The sequence below is a fragment of the Balaenoptera musculus genome, chromosome 8 (assembly GCF_009873245.2).
Source record: "Balaenoptera musculus isolate JJ_BM4_2016_0621 chromosome 8, mBalMus1.pri.v3, whole genome shotgun sequence".
In the NCBI taxonomy this organism is placed as follows: domain Eukaryota; kingdom Metazoa; phylum Chordata; class Mammalia; order Artiodactyla; family Balaenopteridae; genus Balaenoptera; species Balaenoptera musculus.
Genome location: NC_045792.1, coordinates 12,682,786 through 12,702,188, shown reverse-complemented (window position 1 = coordinate 12,702,188; position 19,403 = coordinate 12,682,786). Strand labels below are relative to the sequence as shown.

At 56.2% G+C, this 19,403-nt stretch overlaps 1 protein-coding gene across 1 annotated transcript; it reads left to right on the top strand.

Annotated features, from left to right (window-relative positions):
* The first annotated feature begins 1,882 nt into the window (after window positions 1–1,882).
* On the top strand, window positions 1,883–19,403 carry OAF (out at first homolog). Its single transcript, XM_036860675.1, has 4 exons — window positions 1,883–2,718; window positions 16,459–16,593; window positions 17,488–17,668; window positions 18,379–19,403. Exons 1-4 carry the CDS (start codon window positions 2,440–2,442, stop codon window positions 18,642–18,644), a joined length of 861 nt encoding a protein of 286 aa, XP_036716570.1. The 5' UTR covers window positions 1,883–2,439; the 3' UTR covers window positions 18,645–19,403.

Below are 19,403 nucleotides of genomic sequence, written 5' to 3'. Positions count from 1 at the left end.
GGAGAGGGACAGAGGGAAGGCTTACATAGTGGAGTGAGACTACAAATTCTCTATCCTAAAAGAAAAATCTAGTTTGATCTGTGGTTGAACTCAAGAAGGACATTGATTATGGGGAAGAGGCGGTAGGAAGAGATGAGGTCTTCTACCCTTGTTTCCAAACCCAGAATTTGAATAGAGACAAAGACAGCCTACACCTAGAAAAGAAACCAAACACAGGCCAACCAAACAGGGCTTCTTTGTTTACTTCTTCCGGGATCTCATTGGGGAGAAGAGGAAGGGGCCTAGGAATATGGCTGGGGGCAGAGCTGATGATGGATGGGGGACAGGATCTGAAACAGAGGAAGTTAGGAAATGTGGGTGAGGCCCTAATGACTCACGTGGGAAGACCTATCTCTAAGGCTGGATTGGGATGAGTGTCCTGTCAGGCAGGAGGCCAGTTTTGAGACCCTGGGCACCTCTCCAGCCCTGCCAGCTCAGAGTGGGAAGCCCTAGGGGAGCAGTCTTTGTGCTAATCCACTGTTCTCTGACTGCCTGCCTTATCTCCATAATGGGGAGATAAACTCCTTTGGGACCAGGATGTTTCCCCAGGAAAGATGCTGTTTGTTTTAGACCCTCTAAGCTTAACCCTCTGTCAAGTACCAGCTATCCATCCCTGATATCAAGCATCACTGGGCGTTTGTTTAAAATGCAAACTTTCAGTTCTTTTTCCTAAGGAGTCTGATTGACTGGATTTAGGAATCCAGGTATCTGTGTTTTTAACAAGCACCTAGGTGATTCTTTTGATAAGGCAAATTTGAAAAACATCAAGTTAGATAATCTCTTGAATCACTTTCAGTCTTAAATTTAGGCAGCAAAGTGTAGTAAGAAGAGCTCTGGGTTCGAAGTAAGGAGGTGGGTTCTGGGCCCCACCCTGCCTTTCAAGGGCATCTGGTCTGCTGGTGTCTTCAAGGTCCCTGGGTGCCGGGGTACCTGTTGTCATCTTTGGTACTAATAAGAACCCTGTGCTGGGGAAAACCTAGAAGGGAAGGAGGCTGCAGAGCAGAGGAGGGTATTCACCATCTGTGATCAAGATCTTGGAAAGAATAGGGGGACCTAGAATAAACAGAAGTGAAAGGGACATCAAGGAACAACAGGTTCAGAGCATCCCCCTGGGGTTGTCTCTTCCGGGATTGGCAGGACTTTGTATGTCTCAGCAACTCCCACTATATATACCCAGGGGGACATCTAGGCCCAAAGAATTTTTTAAATGTGCCTAAAGCACAGAGTTAATCAGAGAAAGCAGGAATCCAGATCCCTCCTGCCTTCGCCCAGTTCGTTGATGGGGTGCATGGCAGGGCAGTCATACTTTCTTGGGGCTTGTGGGAGAGCCTCTGACGGTCAAGAGCATTTTGAATCCCCAGACACTCTCCAGAATGGCCTAGAATGTAACATTTCCCTGAATCTGCTTGGCCTATTACTGGGAGAGAGAATGGGGGTCTGGGGAGGTGGGCAGGACTGGGGAAAGGTCGTGAATGGGGAAAGTGAGGGCAACGAGACAGAAAAGAAACTGCACAGGGGTTCACAGAATACGGCCCTTTGAGGGCCACCATGTCAGAGAGGTGCCCTGACTGATCAAGATTTCACACCTGACGGATGTCAACGCCAGCAGAACCCCAGCCCCTCTCTCCCGACCCAGGGCAGTCAAAAGGCTGAATGCGAGGCGAGGTCTGATTTTGCAGGAGCTTTGTAGAAATTCGCTTCGTCAGAGAAACTAAAAGACCAAACAAAACCCCTAAAACACCAAGCCCGATTCTTTCATCCACGTGGCACAAGAACAAGCCAAAAAAAGGGAGGCGGGGGAAGAGTCACCCGTCCCGCCCCTGCTGGGAGGAAGGGATTTGCTGGGAGAGTCAACTCCTGGGCCAGCCCGGTCGCTGCCGGGCGCGGCGGGGAGGCAGGGCGATTGAGAAAGCCCTGTCCCCACAAGGCCGCCTTGCACCGGTCACCTCGGCCCGCGCCACCCCTGTCCGCGGCCGCCGCCGAGCGCGGGGAGCCTCCGCGGGCCCTTTAAGGGCCGAGAGGTGCGCGGTCTCTTTAAGGCAGGTCCTGGTGGTTTCTGTTTTCTGAAGGAAGTGACGGGGGGTGGGATTGAATGAAAAGTGCAAAACAGAGTCTCGGAGCGCCGGAGTCAGGGGCCGTGGGAGCCAAGGCACTGGGCCGGGGCGGGGGGCGGACGGGCCCTGGGAGCGCGGTGTCCGCCTCGGAGCCGCCGGGGGACGCGCGACGGAGCGCAGCCCACGTGCGTCGGCGCCGCGTCGCGGGCGCCCCGCGGCTGAGCCCCCCGGGAAGCCGCGCCCCGGCGCCGCGAACTAGCCTCCAAGTTAGGGCGAAGTTTGGCCGAGCCGCTCCCCGCCCGCCCGCGGCGCGCCGGGACCGCGAGGGCGGAGGCGGTCCCCGGGGATGCGCCCACCCGGCCGCGGCGGGGTCCCCCCGGCGTCCCCTGCGCTGCTGCTGCTGCTGCTGCTGCTGCCGGGGCTTATGCAGCTGCTGGGGGCGCCGCGCGGCGTGGGCGCGGGGACCGGGGCTGGCGCGCCGTCTGAGCTGCGGGTCCGCGTGCGGCTGCCCGACGGCCAGGTGACCGAGGAGAGCCTGCAGGCGGACAGCGACGCCGACAGCATCAGCCTGGAGCTGCGCAAGCCCGACGGCACCCTCATCTCCTTCACCGCCGACTTCAAGAAGGTGAGGCACCCTCGCTCACCCCGGGGGACCTGCGTGCCTGAGCTCTCCGGGGTCTCAGTCGCACCGAGGCCAGCAGACGGAAGACTGGGCCAGGAGAAGGACGCGACTTAGCCAGGGTCACGCCGGGCTCTTATCCACACCTCTTTGCCCTGCTCCCCAGCGCCTAGACCCGGCCCTTCATTCTCCCCCACGAACTGCTCTGCTGCTTTTCCGATTCTCCCCTCCAGCCTTTCACTTCTTCTCTCTGGGTGCCCAGGCCACCAGACCAGCTCCCCACTTCGTCTTTCAGCTCTCCGAGAGCCCTCTAGGTGCAGACCCTACTTCAAGGGAGTCAGTGTTAATAACCCCGTCTCCCTTTTGGGAGTCATTTTCTCAGGCTCTATCACGGAAAAATCCTGGGCCAGGCATCAGAGGTCCTGGGTTCTCGCTGTGTGACCTAGGGCAAGTTCCTTTCCTTCTCCGGGCCTCCTTTCTCACCTCTGTACAGAGCAAGGGGGTGGCGCCAGGCCTCCCAGCCCTGACATCTTGGAGGCTATGTACCACCTCTCCTTGTTTCACTTTCCTGGGCTGGGGAAGGGGGTTCCTGGGAAGAGCTGCTTGTCCCATGTCCCTCCCAAGCCGAGGAGAAGCCGCTTCTCCTCTTTGGTCTGAAAGTCTGGTAAACTTGTAGCGGAAGACCCAGGGAGAGGTCCCAGATGAGGTCCCCAGGCTATGGGAGAGGTGCCACCTCTCACCCTGCTTGGCAGGAGGGCTGGCCAACCCCGTTTTGGCCTAGATTGCGGGGAAGAGGGTAGAGACAGCCTCTCCTCAGTGTGTGTGCGTGTGTGTGTGTGTGTGTGTGTGTGTGTGTGTGTGTGTGTGTGGTGGAGGGAACCAGTAGGTGGGCCTGGCCCCCCAGGATTGGGGCTGGGGTAGAGAGTGGAGGTGCTGGGCTTATCAGGAAGTGGACCTGGAAGGGCGGTGAGTGACTGACTAACGGTGACCCAGCAGCAGGAATCCTGGAGGGGAGGAAGGTGGGTGAGGTGTAGGTACACAAAGGGAGTCTCCTGATCACCTAAAGTCCTCCTCCCCAAGTCCCTCTCCTGATACAGAGGCCCTGTGAGGCTCTGTCTCTGGGGGAATGGAGAGGTGAGGCCGATGACACAGCCAGCAGCTGGGGAAGCCCAGGGCGGTGGGACTGTTGCCTGAGCCACCTCTCTCTCCTTCCTCTTAGAGACTGGGATCTGGGGGGGGAGGGGGTAGAGTTTGGAGTGTCAGCTAGGGACCGAGCAGAATCGCTGAAGATAGTACCAGGTGGGTGGGTGGTGATTCTGTGGACGGTGGAGGTGGGGCTTGACGGCCGATCTGTCCCTGGACTATTGAGTTGTCACTGACAAGGGATGTAGGGGAGACCAGTGGCGGGTGGGAGGTTGTGGGGGGGAGGGGCGGTTGAGTGTCGCAATGCGGAGGACTTTGCGACCCTTCCTCACTGAGCAGGCCCAAGCTAGGTTCTCAATTCAGGTAGGGGCAGGTGAGTTTGTGTGTGGAGAGAGGGAAGCTGACAGGGCCAGAACAACCCCAGAGTCCCCACTTAAACTCCAGGGGAATTTTGTCAAGTCTCTTCTTTTCCTAGAAAACCCAAATAGTGGCTGGACCCTCCCCAGGAGACAGGGATCTAATCTTCCCCTCTGACCTTCCACTGAAGCCCTTTGTCCCTGTGAGTGAGCCTCAGGCCAGCCTGAGTCTCCCACCTTCCTGCCCACTGCGCATTGTTCTGTGGCTGTGCTGAAACCCTAGAGAGACTTCCCCGACCCTGGCACCTCTCTGGCAGCCAAGGCTGTGGCTAGGACACCGGTGAAAGAGTGAACGGGTAGAGCTCAGCTTTTACAGCCTCTAACTGCAGCATGAAAGATTTTATTGCTCTACCCTGAGGGCGAGGGGAGGGGAGAGGCGGGGTGGCAGTGGGGTGAAGGCCTGGGGATTGGGGCTGAGGGTAGAGTAGGGGGCTGACTGCCCAGTTAGAGAATCGATTCGGAGCTGATTGTAAGAGCCTCACTTTTATTATTTTATTTTATTTTTTCCTTGTTAGTTATTTTAAATATAGCAGTGTGTACATGTCAATCCCAAACTCCCTAACTATCCCTCCCCCCAAACCTTACCCCCTGGTAACCGTAAGTTCCTTCTCTAAGTCTATGAGTCTGTTTCTGTTTTGTAAATAAGTTCACTTACAGCATTTTTTTTTTTTAAGATTCCGCATACAAGCATTATTTCTCTTTCTCTGACTTACTTCACTCAGTCTGACAATCTGTAGATCCATCCATGTTGCCACAAATGGCATCAAGAGCCACATTTTAATCCCCGCAGCGGTTCACACCACCACCCAGGTTTCCAGAGTCTGCTTTTCAGGTTAACCTCTGACCCAGAAGCTGACATTTCACACCCACCCCTGGCATCTCCAATTTCATCAGCAAGGGAGGGAATTGGGAGTGCAAAGTACCGAAAGGGAACCAGCTTTCCAAGGTCCCCTCCAACTCTGGGTTTCTCAGATGGTCTGGGGCAGGGTGGAGTTGGGGAAGGCTGGGCGTGGGGTGGAACAGCCTTTATCCACACCCCAGTCCACTGTCTGCATTGGCCAGAGCAGCTTTTATACGGGATCCTTCTGGGGTGGGTCACCTCTCTTGTTGCCTGCCCAGTCCTCAAGATCTTTGGCAGCTTTCCACGAGAAGCTTCTATCTAGAAGTAATGACTTTTCCTGTAGGAAAAAGTCCTGGACGTGGTGTTTCTTTTGTTTCATGTACCAAATCCATTTGGGGTGGTTTGGGAACAGTCCCTAGTCCACTTGGGAATAGTGACGTTGGCCATTTTGCACCTTTGGGAGACAGTCCAGACTGAAATGAGACAGACCTGGTTTAACCCTGGGCAAGCTACCTGATCTGTCCAAGCCTTCATTTCTTCATCTGTAAAATGGGGATAATAATGGTACCGATCCCATGGCCATTGTGAGGACTAAACAGGGCAATGCATATGAAATACTCACTGTGTGTCAGCTGCTGTACTCAGAGCTCCAGAAATAGAAGCCAGTAACTTTCATAATCATGGCTCACGTCGCATCTCAACATGGACCTTCCCCGCTAAGCCTGGGTGCAAAGGGGTTGAATGACCGACCCAAAGTCACACGGAAGGTCAGCACTGAACCTGGAAGAGCCTTAATCCTTCATCATAACCTTCTCTTTGAAGCTCCATATATTAGAGTTCTCCCGCAAAACAAATAATAGGGTAGAAATACAGATCTACAGAAAGAGATTTTATCATGAGGGGTTGGCTCCTACGGTTATGGGTGCTGAGTCCCACGGTCTGCTGTCTGCAAGCTGGAGGCCCAGGAAAGCCCATGTAGTTCCAGCCTGAGTCCACAGGCCTGAGAACCAAGCTCACTGATGTCTGAGGGAAGGAGAAGATGGATGTCCAGCTCACACAGAGAGAGCAAATTTGCCCTTCCTCCACCTTTTTTGTTCTATTCACACCCTCAACAGGTTGAATGATGCCCACCCACCCTGGTGAGGGCCACCTTCTACTCAGCCTACTACTTCAAATGCTAATATCTTTCCGAGACAGCCTCACAGACACACCCAGAAATAATGTTTTGCCACCTATGTGGGCATCTCAGCCCAGTGAAATGGAAACATAAAGTTAACCATCACACTCCAAAGTTGCTGGCCAGCCCCTCAGCAGGGAGCAGCCGTCCCTGTCCTGTCGATCTCCTCAGGGCAGCAGCGAGGCCCTTGTGCTGGGTGCAATGCAGCCCTCTGTCTGGATGATCTCACCACACCCCCCCCCCACACACACCACCCACCCCCCTCTCCCTGCCCCTTCCACCCTCTCTGTTTGCCTCTGCCTGGATGGGTCTCTAACATGGCCTGGCCCTCCCCACACTGCCACACTGGACCTGAAGCCAGTAAAGCTGTAACAGTGATCAACCTGCTGTAGGACACGTAGCCTGGAGCCCGGGCAAGGATGACAAACTCCACAAGCAGCTTGGAGCGACCAAATCACCATCATGAGTGACTGTAAGCCCTGCCCACAGGCTGCTGCCCGTCAAGCAGATCAGGCCGCAGCTCTCAAAGAAGTGACGTAGCTCAGCGACTCCCAAACTTTGCTGCACATTTGAATCGCCTGGGGAGCTTTAGAAAACCCCGAAGCCCAGGCTGCACTCCAGACTAATTAAGTCCGACTGTCTGAGGGTAGGAACCAGGCAGCCAGATTTTTAAAGAGCCCCTGGTGATTGCAATGAGCAGCAAAGTTTGGGAAGCACTCGCCTAGCTGCTCCAGGGAAGGAGGGACTTGGAGGAGGTTCCAGGTTAGACTGTTAAACGAAGGTAGATCCCAAACTCAGTCACTTCGTTGAAACCTGTCATTCTACCCACAATAATCCCTAATGTGTTTAAACAGCATATAGACTTGAGGCTTAATTCTCCGTGCCCTCAGTGCAGGAACTATAATTCATCATACACTCTCAACAAGCAGTGCTCTTCCTGAGAATCCAAAGCCTATGTATGTAATTATACCCGATTGTACAGACTTACTGGGCATATTACTAGCGGGCATGTCACCATCCCGGCTTTTGGTCTGACAGCCCTCTTGGTCCCCGTCCCCCAGGCTGCTGTTCCCGTTCAAGTGTCTCTTTCCCCTCTGTCTCCCAGTGTGAGTGTCTAAAAGCTGAGGGAGGGGATGAGTCATGTTCAAGCGGTTTGGTGCTGACCGGACCGGGAGGGTGGGGCTGAAAGATAAGAGAAAGTCATGAGCAGCTGCATGGGGGTGGGGGGAGGTCATGGCTGCAACGGGAGGAAGGAGCCACATCCAAATGTGTACAGGGAGGGGGTCAAGATGGGCCTCGGGCTGGCGCCAAGATAAGGGGAGCCATATAACAGAGTGGGTGAGCTCGAGGTCGCTCTGAGGGACCCAGGGAGATCGGAAACTTGCGCCCTGCCCTGGGCCCCGATGGGTGAGTGGGAGCCGATGGGTGAGTGGAAGCCAGAGGAAGGAACGGTCCAGAGAGCACCAGCGTCCCTGCCCTGGGGCTCCCCGTCTTGGTGGGGGGAGCAGCTTCAGCCTGGGAGAGGTAGTCAGCAAAGATGTGGAATGTGCAAATGGCCACGTTGCTGCCTGAGGCTGTTTATTCTAACAGGATATCACATCACGGGATTGTCAGACAGGACAAGCTTTTAGAGTCCAGTCTCCCCCTACCCTGCCTGTGTTCGGTCCCTGCAGTTTGGTGATTTGTAGTAGGGGCATTTGTTGGAGAGGATGTCTCTTGGGGGGACAGAGGGCAGTAGAGGTGCTTGCAGGAGAGGCCCAGAGTTTTTTGGTGTCCAGGGTATTTCCCCACCCTGGCAGTTCATGAGACGTCACCAGAAAGAATGATCCGGCTTGTGTCCATGGGACCCTCCGGTCTACCAGCAGTCCCTCTGCCGTGTCTGAGGAATTCCTCCCCACATCAGGGGTCAGCAGCCATGCCCCGAGGTCCAGCCCAGCTCCTGGAGTCTGGCAAGCATCTCCCACCCCCCGAATGCCTATGTCCAGATGGAGTCCTGGCAAAAGATCCTGGGTCGGGCAGTGAGGACTGCCACCTGGGACAAGTAAGTGGCCTGTTGGGATGATGGGGAGAGGCAGAAGTGAGGTTCTTCCTACGAGGCTTCCCAAGGTACACAGAGGTGGTGATGGTAGAACAACAGAGGCCAGCTTTGAGGTAAGAATCACATATATCTGAGCTGTCAGATCACACACTGACAGTTGCTTTCACACACCTGGCCTCATTCGATCCTCACCACTACATCATGCAGCAGGTATTGCTTCCATTTTGCAGATGTGCCAACTGAGGCTCAGAGCTCTAAAGTGACTTGGACAAGATCAATAGCTAACGAACGATCCAAGATTGGGACCCAGGGAGCCTTCCACTATATTCTGACTGCCTGTGCTACTATGGCATAGAAATGGGCTCCTTCTAGAAGGCTGAAGAAACCTGAATAGGGGAGGGGAGAGGGAAGAAGGAGACTGAAAAAAGCCTCGGTGCAGAGGAACAAATCTACAGAGAAAACCTCCTCTGTACAGATTTGGTCTGCGCCCCTCCCCCAGGCTCATCACAATTCCCCCACCCCACCCCTCCCACGAATTTTAAGTTTTGACCCCTTCACTGTGCCTGAGACACTCCCCGTTCCCCTCCCGCCATGGCCTCTGGAGAGATGGGGGGTGGCGGTGAGGGGACCATTTTTAAAACATCTCACAGATACTACTGAGCCCTCACTGTACATTTTTCTGCGCTTTACCAGCTGTGTGACTTGACAAATCACTTAACCTCTCTGAGGCACAGGTTCAGACATGGCACAAACCCAGTGTGACGCTTGCAGGCGTGTTGTGGGAAGTGAGTAAGAGGCCTCAGCCAAGCAGAGGCTGGCGAAGGCACGTGAGAAGAGAAATAGCAGTTCTAGCCAGGGCCCCAGCCCTCCTTGCTCACGCCGCCGCCGCCGCCGTTAAGCAGATGGTTCCTGCTCTGGGGACCAAAGCATTATTAGGATTCCCATCCTTTCAGCTGGCAAGCGTTGAAGTGGCTGCCACCAAGGTTCCCAGGAAGGGCTGTGGGTGGGGGAGGCGCTGGGGCTGGGAATGCAGGTGAGAGGGAAGCGTGGCGCCCCACCTCAGGAGCCCTGAGTCAGCAGGACATTGGGGCGCAGTTGATCCACATAAAGCCGCACATTGTTCCCGGGGCAGTCGGGACAGTAGTGACCTTTGGGATTTGGCTGACAGAACACTGGGGGCACTGGGAGGGGGCAGGCGGCAGTGCCCCCAGCTGGTGGTGGCACTAATGTCCTGTAACAAGAAGCCTCTGTCCGGGCCTAGCCCTGAGGGTCTGCAGGCATCTCGTAATGGGGGCAGCCTACGTCCTGGGCACCGGCCAGGGAATGTGCTTGGCCTGGCCTTGGGTTGAGTCCATCCGCCTCTGTACCTGCTTGGAGAGACAGGGCAGAGGGGCCAAGGTGCCCCTGAGTGTGCCCCGGGGCAGCCAGCATGGGGAGAAGAGGGCATTGGCTCCTGGCTGCCCCTCCAGGGCGACCCCTCACCTCCCTAGTGCAGTGAAGTTGGCTCCTCTCTAGCCATAAAGCAGCCCCAGCCAGGAGCAGAGCAATAGATACTTGGGTTGGCTCAGCCCGGGCCTCAGAATCACACACTCCGGCGTGACGGGAAGGAGACCAAGATGGTAGAGGAAACTCCCAGGAGACAGCGCCAGCCGTCCAAGGGCAAAGAGGAGAGGGGAGTTGGTGCTTTTGGAGACCCTGGAGAGATGGCCTTCAGCCTGGGCTGTGCACCCACCGTGGCACGGAGGTGGGCTGGGAGAGGGGCTTTGAGGGAAGGGCAGCTCCTCCATCCGGCCCTCTTAGTTTCCGGGTCCCCTGTGGTGCAAGGCTGGGCTGGCAGCAAGGTCTGAGACAGGACAGACCCCCTACCGCTCCCCACGGGGGCGCTGAGGAAGGCCCCTGGGAGGGCAGGGAGCTGGGAGCTGGTGATGGGAAGGCAGCAGGAGGGCAGAGGAGGAGGGGAGGTCGGCCAGGCTGGGGCTGGGGCAGCGAACGGAGGAGCGGATGCTGGTCGGGAGAGAGGATGCCTGCGAGGGGGTGTGCGTGCCCTGAGGGGAGAGTGACAGCATGTGTGCAGAGGCTTGTGTGTGAGATGGGGTGCGAGACGTGGCGTGTGAGACTTTGGGGGAATTCAAGGAGGGAGGGAGGGTGTGGGAGAGACTGTCGGGAGAAGGTGGGCGTGTGAGACAATCTGTGAGGGCTGCCACGTGTGACTGCGAGAAAGGGGGAGATGGGGAGGCTCCCGGGAGAGGCTGTGAGGGAGGAAACGTGCTCATAGGAGCAACGGTGTGAGGGAGAAGGGACCGCACAGCCGAGCCGCAGCGTGGGCCCTGGCGGGAGGGGCCTGGGTGCCGCTGGGTGAGGGGTGGGAGATGGTTGGAGAATCAGCACGTCTGGGTGAAAGATTATGGCCATGGGACCCATGAATGGGGGAAAGCAAGTGTCTGTGCGTACAGTTACGATTCAACTTGGCTGCGAGTAACATAAAACCCCACGGCAGCCGAAGCAAGAGAGAAGTTTGTTTCCCTCTTTCAGTCTTATCTAAGGCTGGAAGCCGGCAGTTGGGCTGATATGACAGCGTCACAGCCACCAGCGCTCCAGTGGGCTCCGTCTGTGGGGTTGCCACCCGTCCCCAACGCTGAGCTTTCCCTGGAGCTTCTCCCCAGGAAGGCAGCAGCAGAGGCCTGGCACGGGCTGTCAGCTCTTGGAAGTGCAGAGAGCTGCCCCCTGCTTTTCCCAGAACAGCCTTCTCTGTGAGATACAGTGGGTCTCAGGCAGCGTGGCAGGGAGTGGACGCAGAGGAGAATAGAATATTTGGGAAGGGGCTCCGGGGGGAGCTCGGAAGAGCAGAAAGACCACTGGATTGAGTCAGGAGATCCGGGCTCCTGGGCCTGGCTCTGCAGCTGTGTGACCTTGAAGGTCACGTCCCCTGCTGGAACCTCACTGGAGCATGAAATAATGATCCCCTAAATCTTCTAGAAGCCCAAATCACAGCTGTAGGACGACCAGCCTGCAGAAGCCCAGTTACAAGGAAGCCCAAGAAGAAAGAGCCGTCTTCTTTTCGGAGGCAAGGGGGTCGATGGAGGCCCCAGAGCACTGGTCCATTCGCTCAGCTCTGTGCCAGACCCTGAGGATACCGCATAAATAAGTGGAGCTGCTCTCTGGGGCTGGGGCACAACACGAAGGGCCTGGGGGACTTGTTGCCCGGGCAGAAGACACCACATGAGGACGGGGCCTTCTGCCGAGACGTTTAGGTCAGATGCACACTGGCCCAGCACAGCTCAAGTTTCTGATTCGGCTCTAAGCCAGAGATCCATTCATGTCCTACCCTGGCTCAAAACCCAGCAATGACACCCAGTGATCTGCTAGATGAAGCTCAGACTTCTTGGCTGGGCTCTCAGACACTGTGCCCTGCCCTCCTGCCTGCCAGCCTCTTCCTTCCACACTCAGCCCTCCCCTCCCCGGTACTCCCCTCACTTTCCTCAGGACCCTGGCCTGCTCTTGTTTGCCCACTCAGTGCTTCACTTATTCATTTCCAGATAGGTACTGAGCGCCTGCTGTATTCAGGGGGGGCGGGGATACACTGCAAATAAGATACTATCCCAGCCTCAAGGAGTTGAGTCTGGAAGGAAAGACAAGGAAAGAGATCATTGCAGACACAGTGGGATTCATGCTCTGGAGGCTAGGGGTTGGGCCTGGCCAGCTCTGCTGGAGGGTTGGTGAGGGCAGGGGTGATGGATGCGTTTGAACTGAGTCCTGAAGGATGATGGGCAGAAGGGGACAGCGCATCCCTGGCAGAGGCATCAGCTCATGGAAAGGCACATGGCGTCGCTCATTCTGGGAACCGCCATCTCTTTGGTTCAATGCTCAGCTGTCAGCCAAGATCTGGATGCCAGCCTCGGGGGGTACACTTTATGGTGAGGACAAAAGGAGCCTTGGAAGGGCACTGGGCAGTAGCGTGGAGGGATGGATGGGGTGGGGGCATTAAGAGGCCTTTGTACCTTCCCATCTTCTGTAAATGCCTCTCTCTTTGCTAGAAAGCCACCCATCCTTTGTCCAGACCACTGAAATGTGCTTCGCTCTAGGAAGCCTTCCCTCCCTCCACCCCTCCCAGCCCCATCCCTAAGGGGACAGAAATGCTCCCTCCTCCATCCTTTGCCCTATAGCATTTTGCATAAACCTCACCCTAGGTCTTATCATGACTTCAGTTGTAGGTCAGCCTCCTCTATGAGCCCCTTAAAGACAGGAGCCTTGGCCTTGGTCTTGCCCACTCCCCTGCCCCGCCCTGGCGCCTGTGAAGGCTCTGCCCCAGGTGATGCTTATCAGTGCTCTCCCACAGATTTGCCGATTACCTGCAAGCTCCAGCAGTCACCTGACTTCTCTGGGCCTCAGGTACATCTCTGGGAGAAAAATTTTTTGTCCTGCCTCTGCAGGTCTGGAGTAGATCACAGCTGGAGCAAGGCCAGGGATTGCAGCAATAATAGAGAAACTTAAGGAGTCCAGCCCACTCTGTTCTGAGACCTTTCACTCATTTTTCCTCACAGTAATCCCTTGAGGTGTAGGTATTGTTAGTTGTACTCATTTGACACATGTGGAAACTAAGATACAGAGAGGTTAAGTAAATCCCTCAGGGTTACAGGGCTCATGTCAGCAAAGCCAGGATTTGGACACGGCCAGCACTGGCTCCAGAGCCTTTGCTCTTAACTACCGTGCTCTTTGGGAACCTTAAAACCACCCCCAAAGGACTTCAGCAAATGCTATCTCCATGGCCATACCCTCTGTGTGGCCCAGTTTCAGCCCTAGTACTGTCCACTCCACTTCTTCCTGGTGGCCTGGCTCCTGGTGGGCTGGAGTTTCCTGGGAGCTCGTGGGAGAAGGAGCCTTGTAGAAACTGCCCATCTTGGGAACCCTAGCCCGAGTCCTGGACCTGAGGAGCCTGCCATGGGCTCTTCCCCAGCTGTGTGGTCCTGCCTTGGGGGTTAGGGCACATCTGGGTGGATCATCCCAGGGGACTCTCGGGCGAGGAGGAAACCTGGGAGCCAGGCATCCATCTGGCCTGGGCTTAGCATCTGGCCAGATGTTCCTTGAAGCAGGGAGACCTCGCCCCCTGCCCTGCCCTCTGTGCTGGAGGGAAAGGGGGCCCTGGAACCTTAGTAGTTAGTCTGAGGTGTGGGGAGTAGAAGGTAGGAGGAACACTGGTCATGATGACGGAGCCAAAGAGATCCAGATGCTTGGGCTGCTGTCTCCCTCCCAGGGCTCAGCACATGGAGTATGGTTTCCCGGAGACATAGGATTAAGAAGGCTGGAGAATTCAGGGTTTAATGAGGCTGTGGGCAGGGCAGGCAGAGGGCTTAGAAGGGTGATCCTGCGTCATCTTACCCTGATGTTTGTGTCAGATGCTGTTGTCTGTTAGTCACACAGAACCTTGAATAGGAGCCGCCACGTTCCCAGGGCAGGTCTGCAGAGGACGTACAGACCACCGCCGATGGGCACAGCTGGAAGAGGGCACTGCCTTCTCATCCTGGCTCTGCCATTTGCCAGCTGTGTGGCTTAGGGCAGACCACACTTTCTCTCTGGGCCTGAGCTTTAGTTTCTTTAACTGGGCATCAAAGAAATTGGACTCGTTGATCTAGGATGCAGCTGTGCATTGTGGTTGTGAGAGCTTGGATTTTGGAGTCAGACTGCCTGGGTTAAAATTCTGGCTACATTTCCTCTTGGTCCCATGACCTTGAGCAAGTTATCCATTCCAAACTTGGTAATAATCATAGTTCCTATCTCTTGTTATAAAGATTTTAAACAGGACGATACATCCTTTTTGACTCATGGTAACAATGACTTGTCCCTTCCAGTTATAAACTTCAATAAATCTTTGTCCTACACAAATAAATAGGAGATATAGAGGAAATCTATCTCAACGAAAAAGTTCTCATCCCCTCGCTTCACCCCCAGTCAAGTTCCCATTTTGGTAGCTTTTTGTTGTTGTTGTTGACGTTGTTTAATACAGAAGCAGGGAAAATACTCTAACAGATTTCGTTCGCCCCCTGGTCTGGTCTAAAAGTTCAAATACTTTCTCCTGCTAATGGTAGACGGGTCATATCCAAGCAGTGAGGTCACTTGGGGCATCCCTCAGACCACAGGCAGTGACACGTGCCTGTGGTATTGGAGAAGATGCTGTGAATATACCAGATGGGTTCTTTTAAAGGATCATTGCTGAAATTACCCCGGAGGTGGAATTTGGATTCTGCCTGGGGGTCCTGCCAGGGACATCCGCCTGACTCAGCCCCGGGAGGGGAAGTCTGGTATCAAGTCTCACCTGGCAGGAACTGAGCCCAGAACAGAAAATGCACAAGTGTACCAGCCTCCAGTCTCTCCTCAAACGACCTGACGGAGTGGAAGATTGGATGGCCCAGGCTGGCGGGGCAAGCAGATCCCAGCCTCGTGGCCCGAGAGTGGATTTCCTGTGGAGAGGAAGCTGAGGTTATCCGAGCTCTGATTCACCTTGCCTGCAAGTCTGGGACCATGAGGAACCTTATGGAACCTTTCTCACCAGCTGGGTCTCCGTTTCCCTTTCTGCAATCTTGGTGGAAAATCTCCCTGGACACTCCCACCCCTCAATGTTCCAGAGATCATTTACAGTGAAAGGAAGTAGGAAAATGTCCTTGTAGAGTCAGAGGACTTCCAAAGGGCATGGGTGTTTGTGCAAGGACAGCACTGACTAGTTTCAGATCACCTGGGACATTCGCTGGTCACCTGCAGTGATGACAGTGGCCCCGGCTAGCACCGCTGAGCACGTACTCCGGGCGGACATTCTGCTGTGCTTTCCCTCCACACTAACTCATTTAGTCTTCACCATAAGCCTCCAGGTAAAAGTGGCATCATCCCCATTTCACAAATGAGGCTTAGAGAAGGTGGGAGATAGACCTGTATGCCGGCTAATACAGTGTAGACTTGGAGTGGAACCCTGGGCCCCTCACTGCCTGTACTGGAATCCAAGGGGGACCCTCAGACCCTGTTCTCAGAGCATTGCACTCTGGCACATGAACAGTAAGCACTCAGTGAATGGGGGCTCTCAGTGGGCGAGGCCAGGGCACGGACATTGAAGGATGCATAGCTACACAGGGCTATATACCCTCCATGCTGGTGCAGGGCCATTGGGGTTCCTGGAGGAGAGCCAACATTGTGGCTTGGGTCCCTCCCAGGCTGGGGTTGGGGGGGGCTCTTGACAGATTCAGACCACTTCTTACTGGGACCTGCTGACTTCTCACCGCGAGCTGTTAGCCAAGGCACAGAGATGGGTGAGAGCAAGGGACACCTCAGGTGCCCAGGGTTCCAGCAGCCAGATTGGGAAGGGGACTCGATCCCACCGCCCTTCTCCCTTCTCCTTCTGCCCCCCCCCCTCCCCCAGCCTCTCTGATTCATGCAGTGAATCAGTCACAGGAAGGAGCCCTTGGCCTGCTGGTAATGCCATTAGTAACCCCGAGGGGAAAGGGGAAGTGGAGAGGGAAGGGGAAAGGTGAGCCGTCCCAGCTCCCGCAGGCCAGAGGCCACAACAGCTGCTGCTGTGTCTGCCCTTAAGCCCACCCTGACCCCACTACCTCGATCTGAGACGCAGGTGGCTAGGAGCCTGGCTGACCAGAAGCACCAGGGGCATTCTCCCCACACCTACTGAGTCCGCGAGAGAAACTCTAGAACCTGTACTTGTAAAAATGCAGCCCTCCCCCATGATGCCGTAGTCAGGTGGTTGTAGGGGCCCTGACTCACCCAGATCAGGGTGATATGGGGGTACCACCAAGGGGAAGCATCAGCTGTGAATGAACCAGGAGCCAAAAGGGGCGCTGTTTCCTTTAAGGTGACGTTCTGGACTTTTAAACAATTTTGTTTTGGAAAGCTTTCTAGCAGTTCACTATGTGAATTTTCCAGGAGGCTTTGGAACATCTGGGGTATGTTCTTTCTTTTAAGTCACGGGTTTAAATGGGAAAGAGAAAAATTTCCAGGCCAGCAAGAGGGAGGCGTCTATTGCAGGGCCGCGTCCAGGCCTGTGTCCTCTGCAGGGTCTGAGCTGAGCCCTGGGTGGGCTGGTGAGGAGGCCCCACCCCCTCTGGCCGGTTCCCATTCTTCTGCTCTTCCCCATCAGGATGTGAAGATCTTCCGGGCCCTGATCCTAGGGGAGCTGGAGAAGGGGCAGAGTCAATTCCAGGCCCTCTGCTTTGTCACCCGGCTGCACCACAATGAGATCATTCCCAGCGAGGCCATGGCCAAGCTCCGACAGGTGAGTGCCCACCCCACACCTGCCCCAGAGCCCTCACCCCTGCAGCTGACTCCTGGCCTGGACCCTACCCCAGCCTCAGTCTCCCACCCAGCCCCTGACCCACCTGATCGCTGGCACCCCACTCTTACCCTCTAGTCCTGAACCCCTTAAATATGCCAAACCTGACCCCATAACCCCAGATCCCTAATCTGCCCTGAACCCCCATCTCCCAGATTCTTCCAGTTCCCTAATCTCAGCTCCTCCCCGTTTATGACGGAGGCAGGTCGGATCTGCCTTCAGGCCCAGGGCCACCACTCATCATGCCGGTGACGCTGGACAAGTCACCTCACCTTCAAAACCCCTATTTTCTTACTGAGAGATGGGTTACGGTGAGAATTAAGTGGGATAGTGCCTGTTAAGTGTTCAGTGCAGCCTTCAAAACCCTCAGCCTGTTGCCCTGCTCCCAGTGCCTTCCTGGACCCCGGGCCTCTCCCCAGCCTCATTTAAGTTCCCTGAACTATCCAGCAGGAGCTGTCTGAGGCCCCTCCCTTTTACCTGCTTTTCCCAGTTGCCTGGATGTTGGAGAGTACGGGGCCCCAGAGGTCACTGACCCTGGGATAGTTCGCCTCGCCTGCCCACCTCCAACGCCACCCCCCAGCAACGTGTCAGAATTCTCCCTCAGGCCCCAGAGGTCAGCCCAGGCGGTCGCTGGCTGACAAGGCTTGACTGCGCCCTGGGTATCAGGTTCTCCGCCAGTTGGAGGGGGAGCTGGGTGCCCCTTGACTGCCACCCTGCCGGTGGCCCCAAGGATCCGAAGACAGCCGGCGTGGGCTTGTCTGACTCTCAGCGACCAGGGAAAGAGTGGGCAGGGGGCCTTCTGAGGCCGGGTGGGAACGACTCTTCTCCTCCACGCAGAAAAATCCACGGGCAGTGCGGCAGGCTGAGGAGGTGCGGGGCCTGGAGCAGATGCACATGGACATCACCGTGAACTTCAGCCAGGGCGGCCTGCTGAGCCCCCATCTCCGCAACGTGTGTGCCGAGGCCGCGGATGCCATCTACACCCGCCAGGAGGACGTCCGGTTCTGGCTGGAGCAAGGTCAGCTGCGTGCTGCCCGCTGCCGTATCGTCTCAGATATGATGGGGAGCAATGATGAGATATGCGAGGTCTAAACCCAGCTGGGACTGGTCAGGGAAGGCTTCCTGGAGGAAGTGATGCCTGTGTGGCTCTTTACTGAGAGGAGTCAGCAGATGAAAGGGACCAGTTCCAGGTAGGGACGCGGAGAACCGTGACTCTGCTAGGCCCCGGGGCGGGGGGGGATGCCCAGGCAAAGCCTCCCCTCATCCCTGCCCTTAGTGAGAACACAGATGGAACCTTCTGTCGTGGGACATGGGCACAGAAACCAGTCTGGATGGGGCCCAAAGATGCCCATTCCCACCTGCTACCTCTTCTGCCACCTCTCAGAGATCAGCTCCTCTCTTTCCCTTCACACCTTCCCAGGATCCTTGAGAACACCTCCCATCTTTGCACGGTCCCTGCCTTCCCGGCCTATGGGACCTCATTGCTGGCCCATCTGTGGGTCACCTTTCCCAGGACTGTCCTGAAGTCAGACAGACCTGGGATTCAGTCCTGACTTGCCTACCTACTGTGTGACCTCAGCCAGATGGTTAAACCTCTCTGGGCCGGTTTTCCCATCTGTAAAACAGGGGTGATACCACTTAGCCCATAGGGGTGCCGGGATGCCTGAAGGGGCCGTGCCAGGAGGCCCCCTCCCCTCCCCCATCCCTGACCTCCGCCTTCTCCCCCAGGTGTGGACAGCTTCGTGTTCGAGGCCCTGCCCAAGGCCTCAGAGCAGATGTTGCTGCCTCGCTGTGGGCAGGTGGGGGACCGCGGGAAGCCCTGCGTCTGCCGCTACGGCCTGAGCCTGGCCTGGTACCCCTGCATGCTCAAGTATTGCCACGGCCGTGACCGCCCGACACCCTACAAATGTGGCATCCGCAGCTGCCAGAAGAGCTACAGCTTCGACTTCTACGTGCCTCAGAGGCAGCTGTGCCTCTGGGATGAGGACCCCTAGCCAGCTTGGGATGAGGGGTGGTTCCTGAGGCAGCTGCTTGGGGCTCACTGCTCCTCCCCCAGCCGCCAGAGGGGGTGGCCACCCCCAACCGAGGCCTTATTGCTCTTCCTTCCCTCGTCCTAATCCCGAAGCCTCTGCCCCCCGACTTGTCACTGTGAAAGGGGGTGTGGCATGGCAGGGGTTAACTCATGAAGGCAGCCCCCCACTCTCAGCCTGTGCCTTCCTTGGGGACGGAGGGAGAAGGGGGTTCTCCAAGCTTGCCCCCCCCATCTCCCCTGAAATGTTCGCTTTCAAGCAACCAAAATACGACAGCGTGACTCTCCTATTTAACTCTTTGCAGGTTTAGACCCTGGAAGGTGTTGATGCCTGTGACACCCACCTCCCCACGCCCAGCCCCCTGCCCCACCCTCCAGAAGGAGCTGGCCCCTGTGCACCTTCCCACTGCCCAACAGGGAGGGGATCCTTGCCCCAGAGAGGGGGCAGCGCCGACAGCGGATCTCAACACGTTCCTCTCACTCCTGGCCTCTGAGGCTGCCCGGGGGCCAGCTGGGGGCCCCCCACCCTGAGACAGACCACAAGTGCCTTTGCGCAGACCTGGACTTTGCCGAGGGAGCAGGAGCTGGCTTGCACCCTCTAAGCAGAAATATTTTTGTAAGGTTTTGGGGCAGGGAGGGAGCATGAAGTATGAGGAAAACTTGAATCCCAGATTTTTAATGCAAAGTATTTATCATTTGTACCAGAAATAAAAGTTTAAATTTT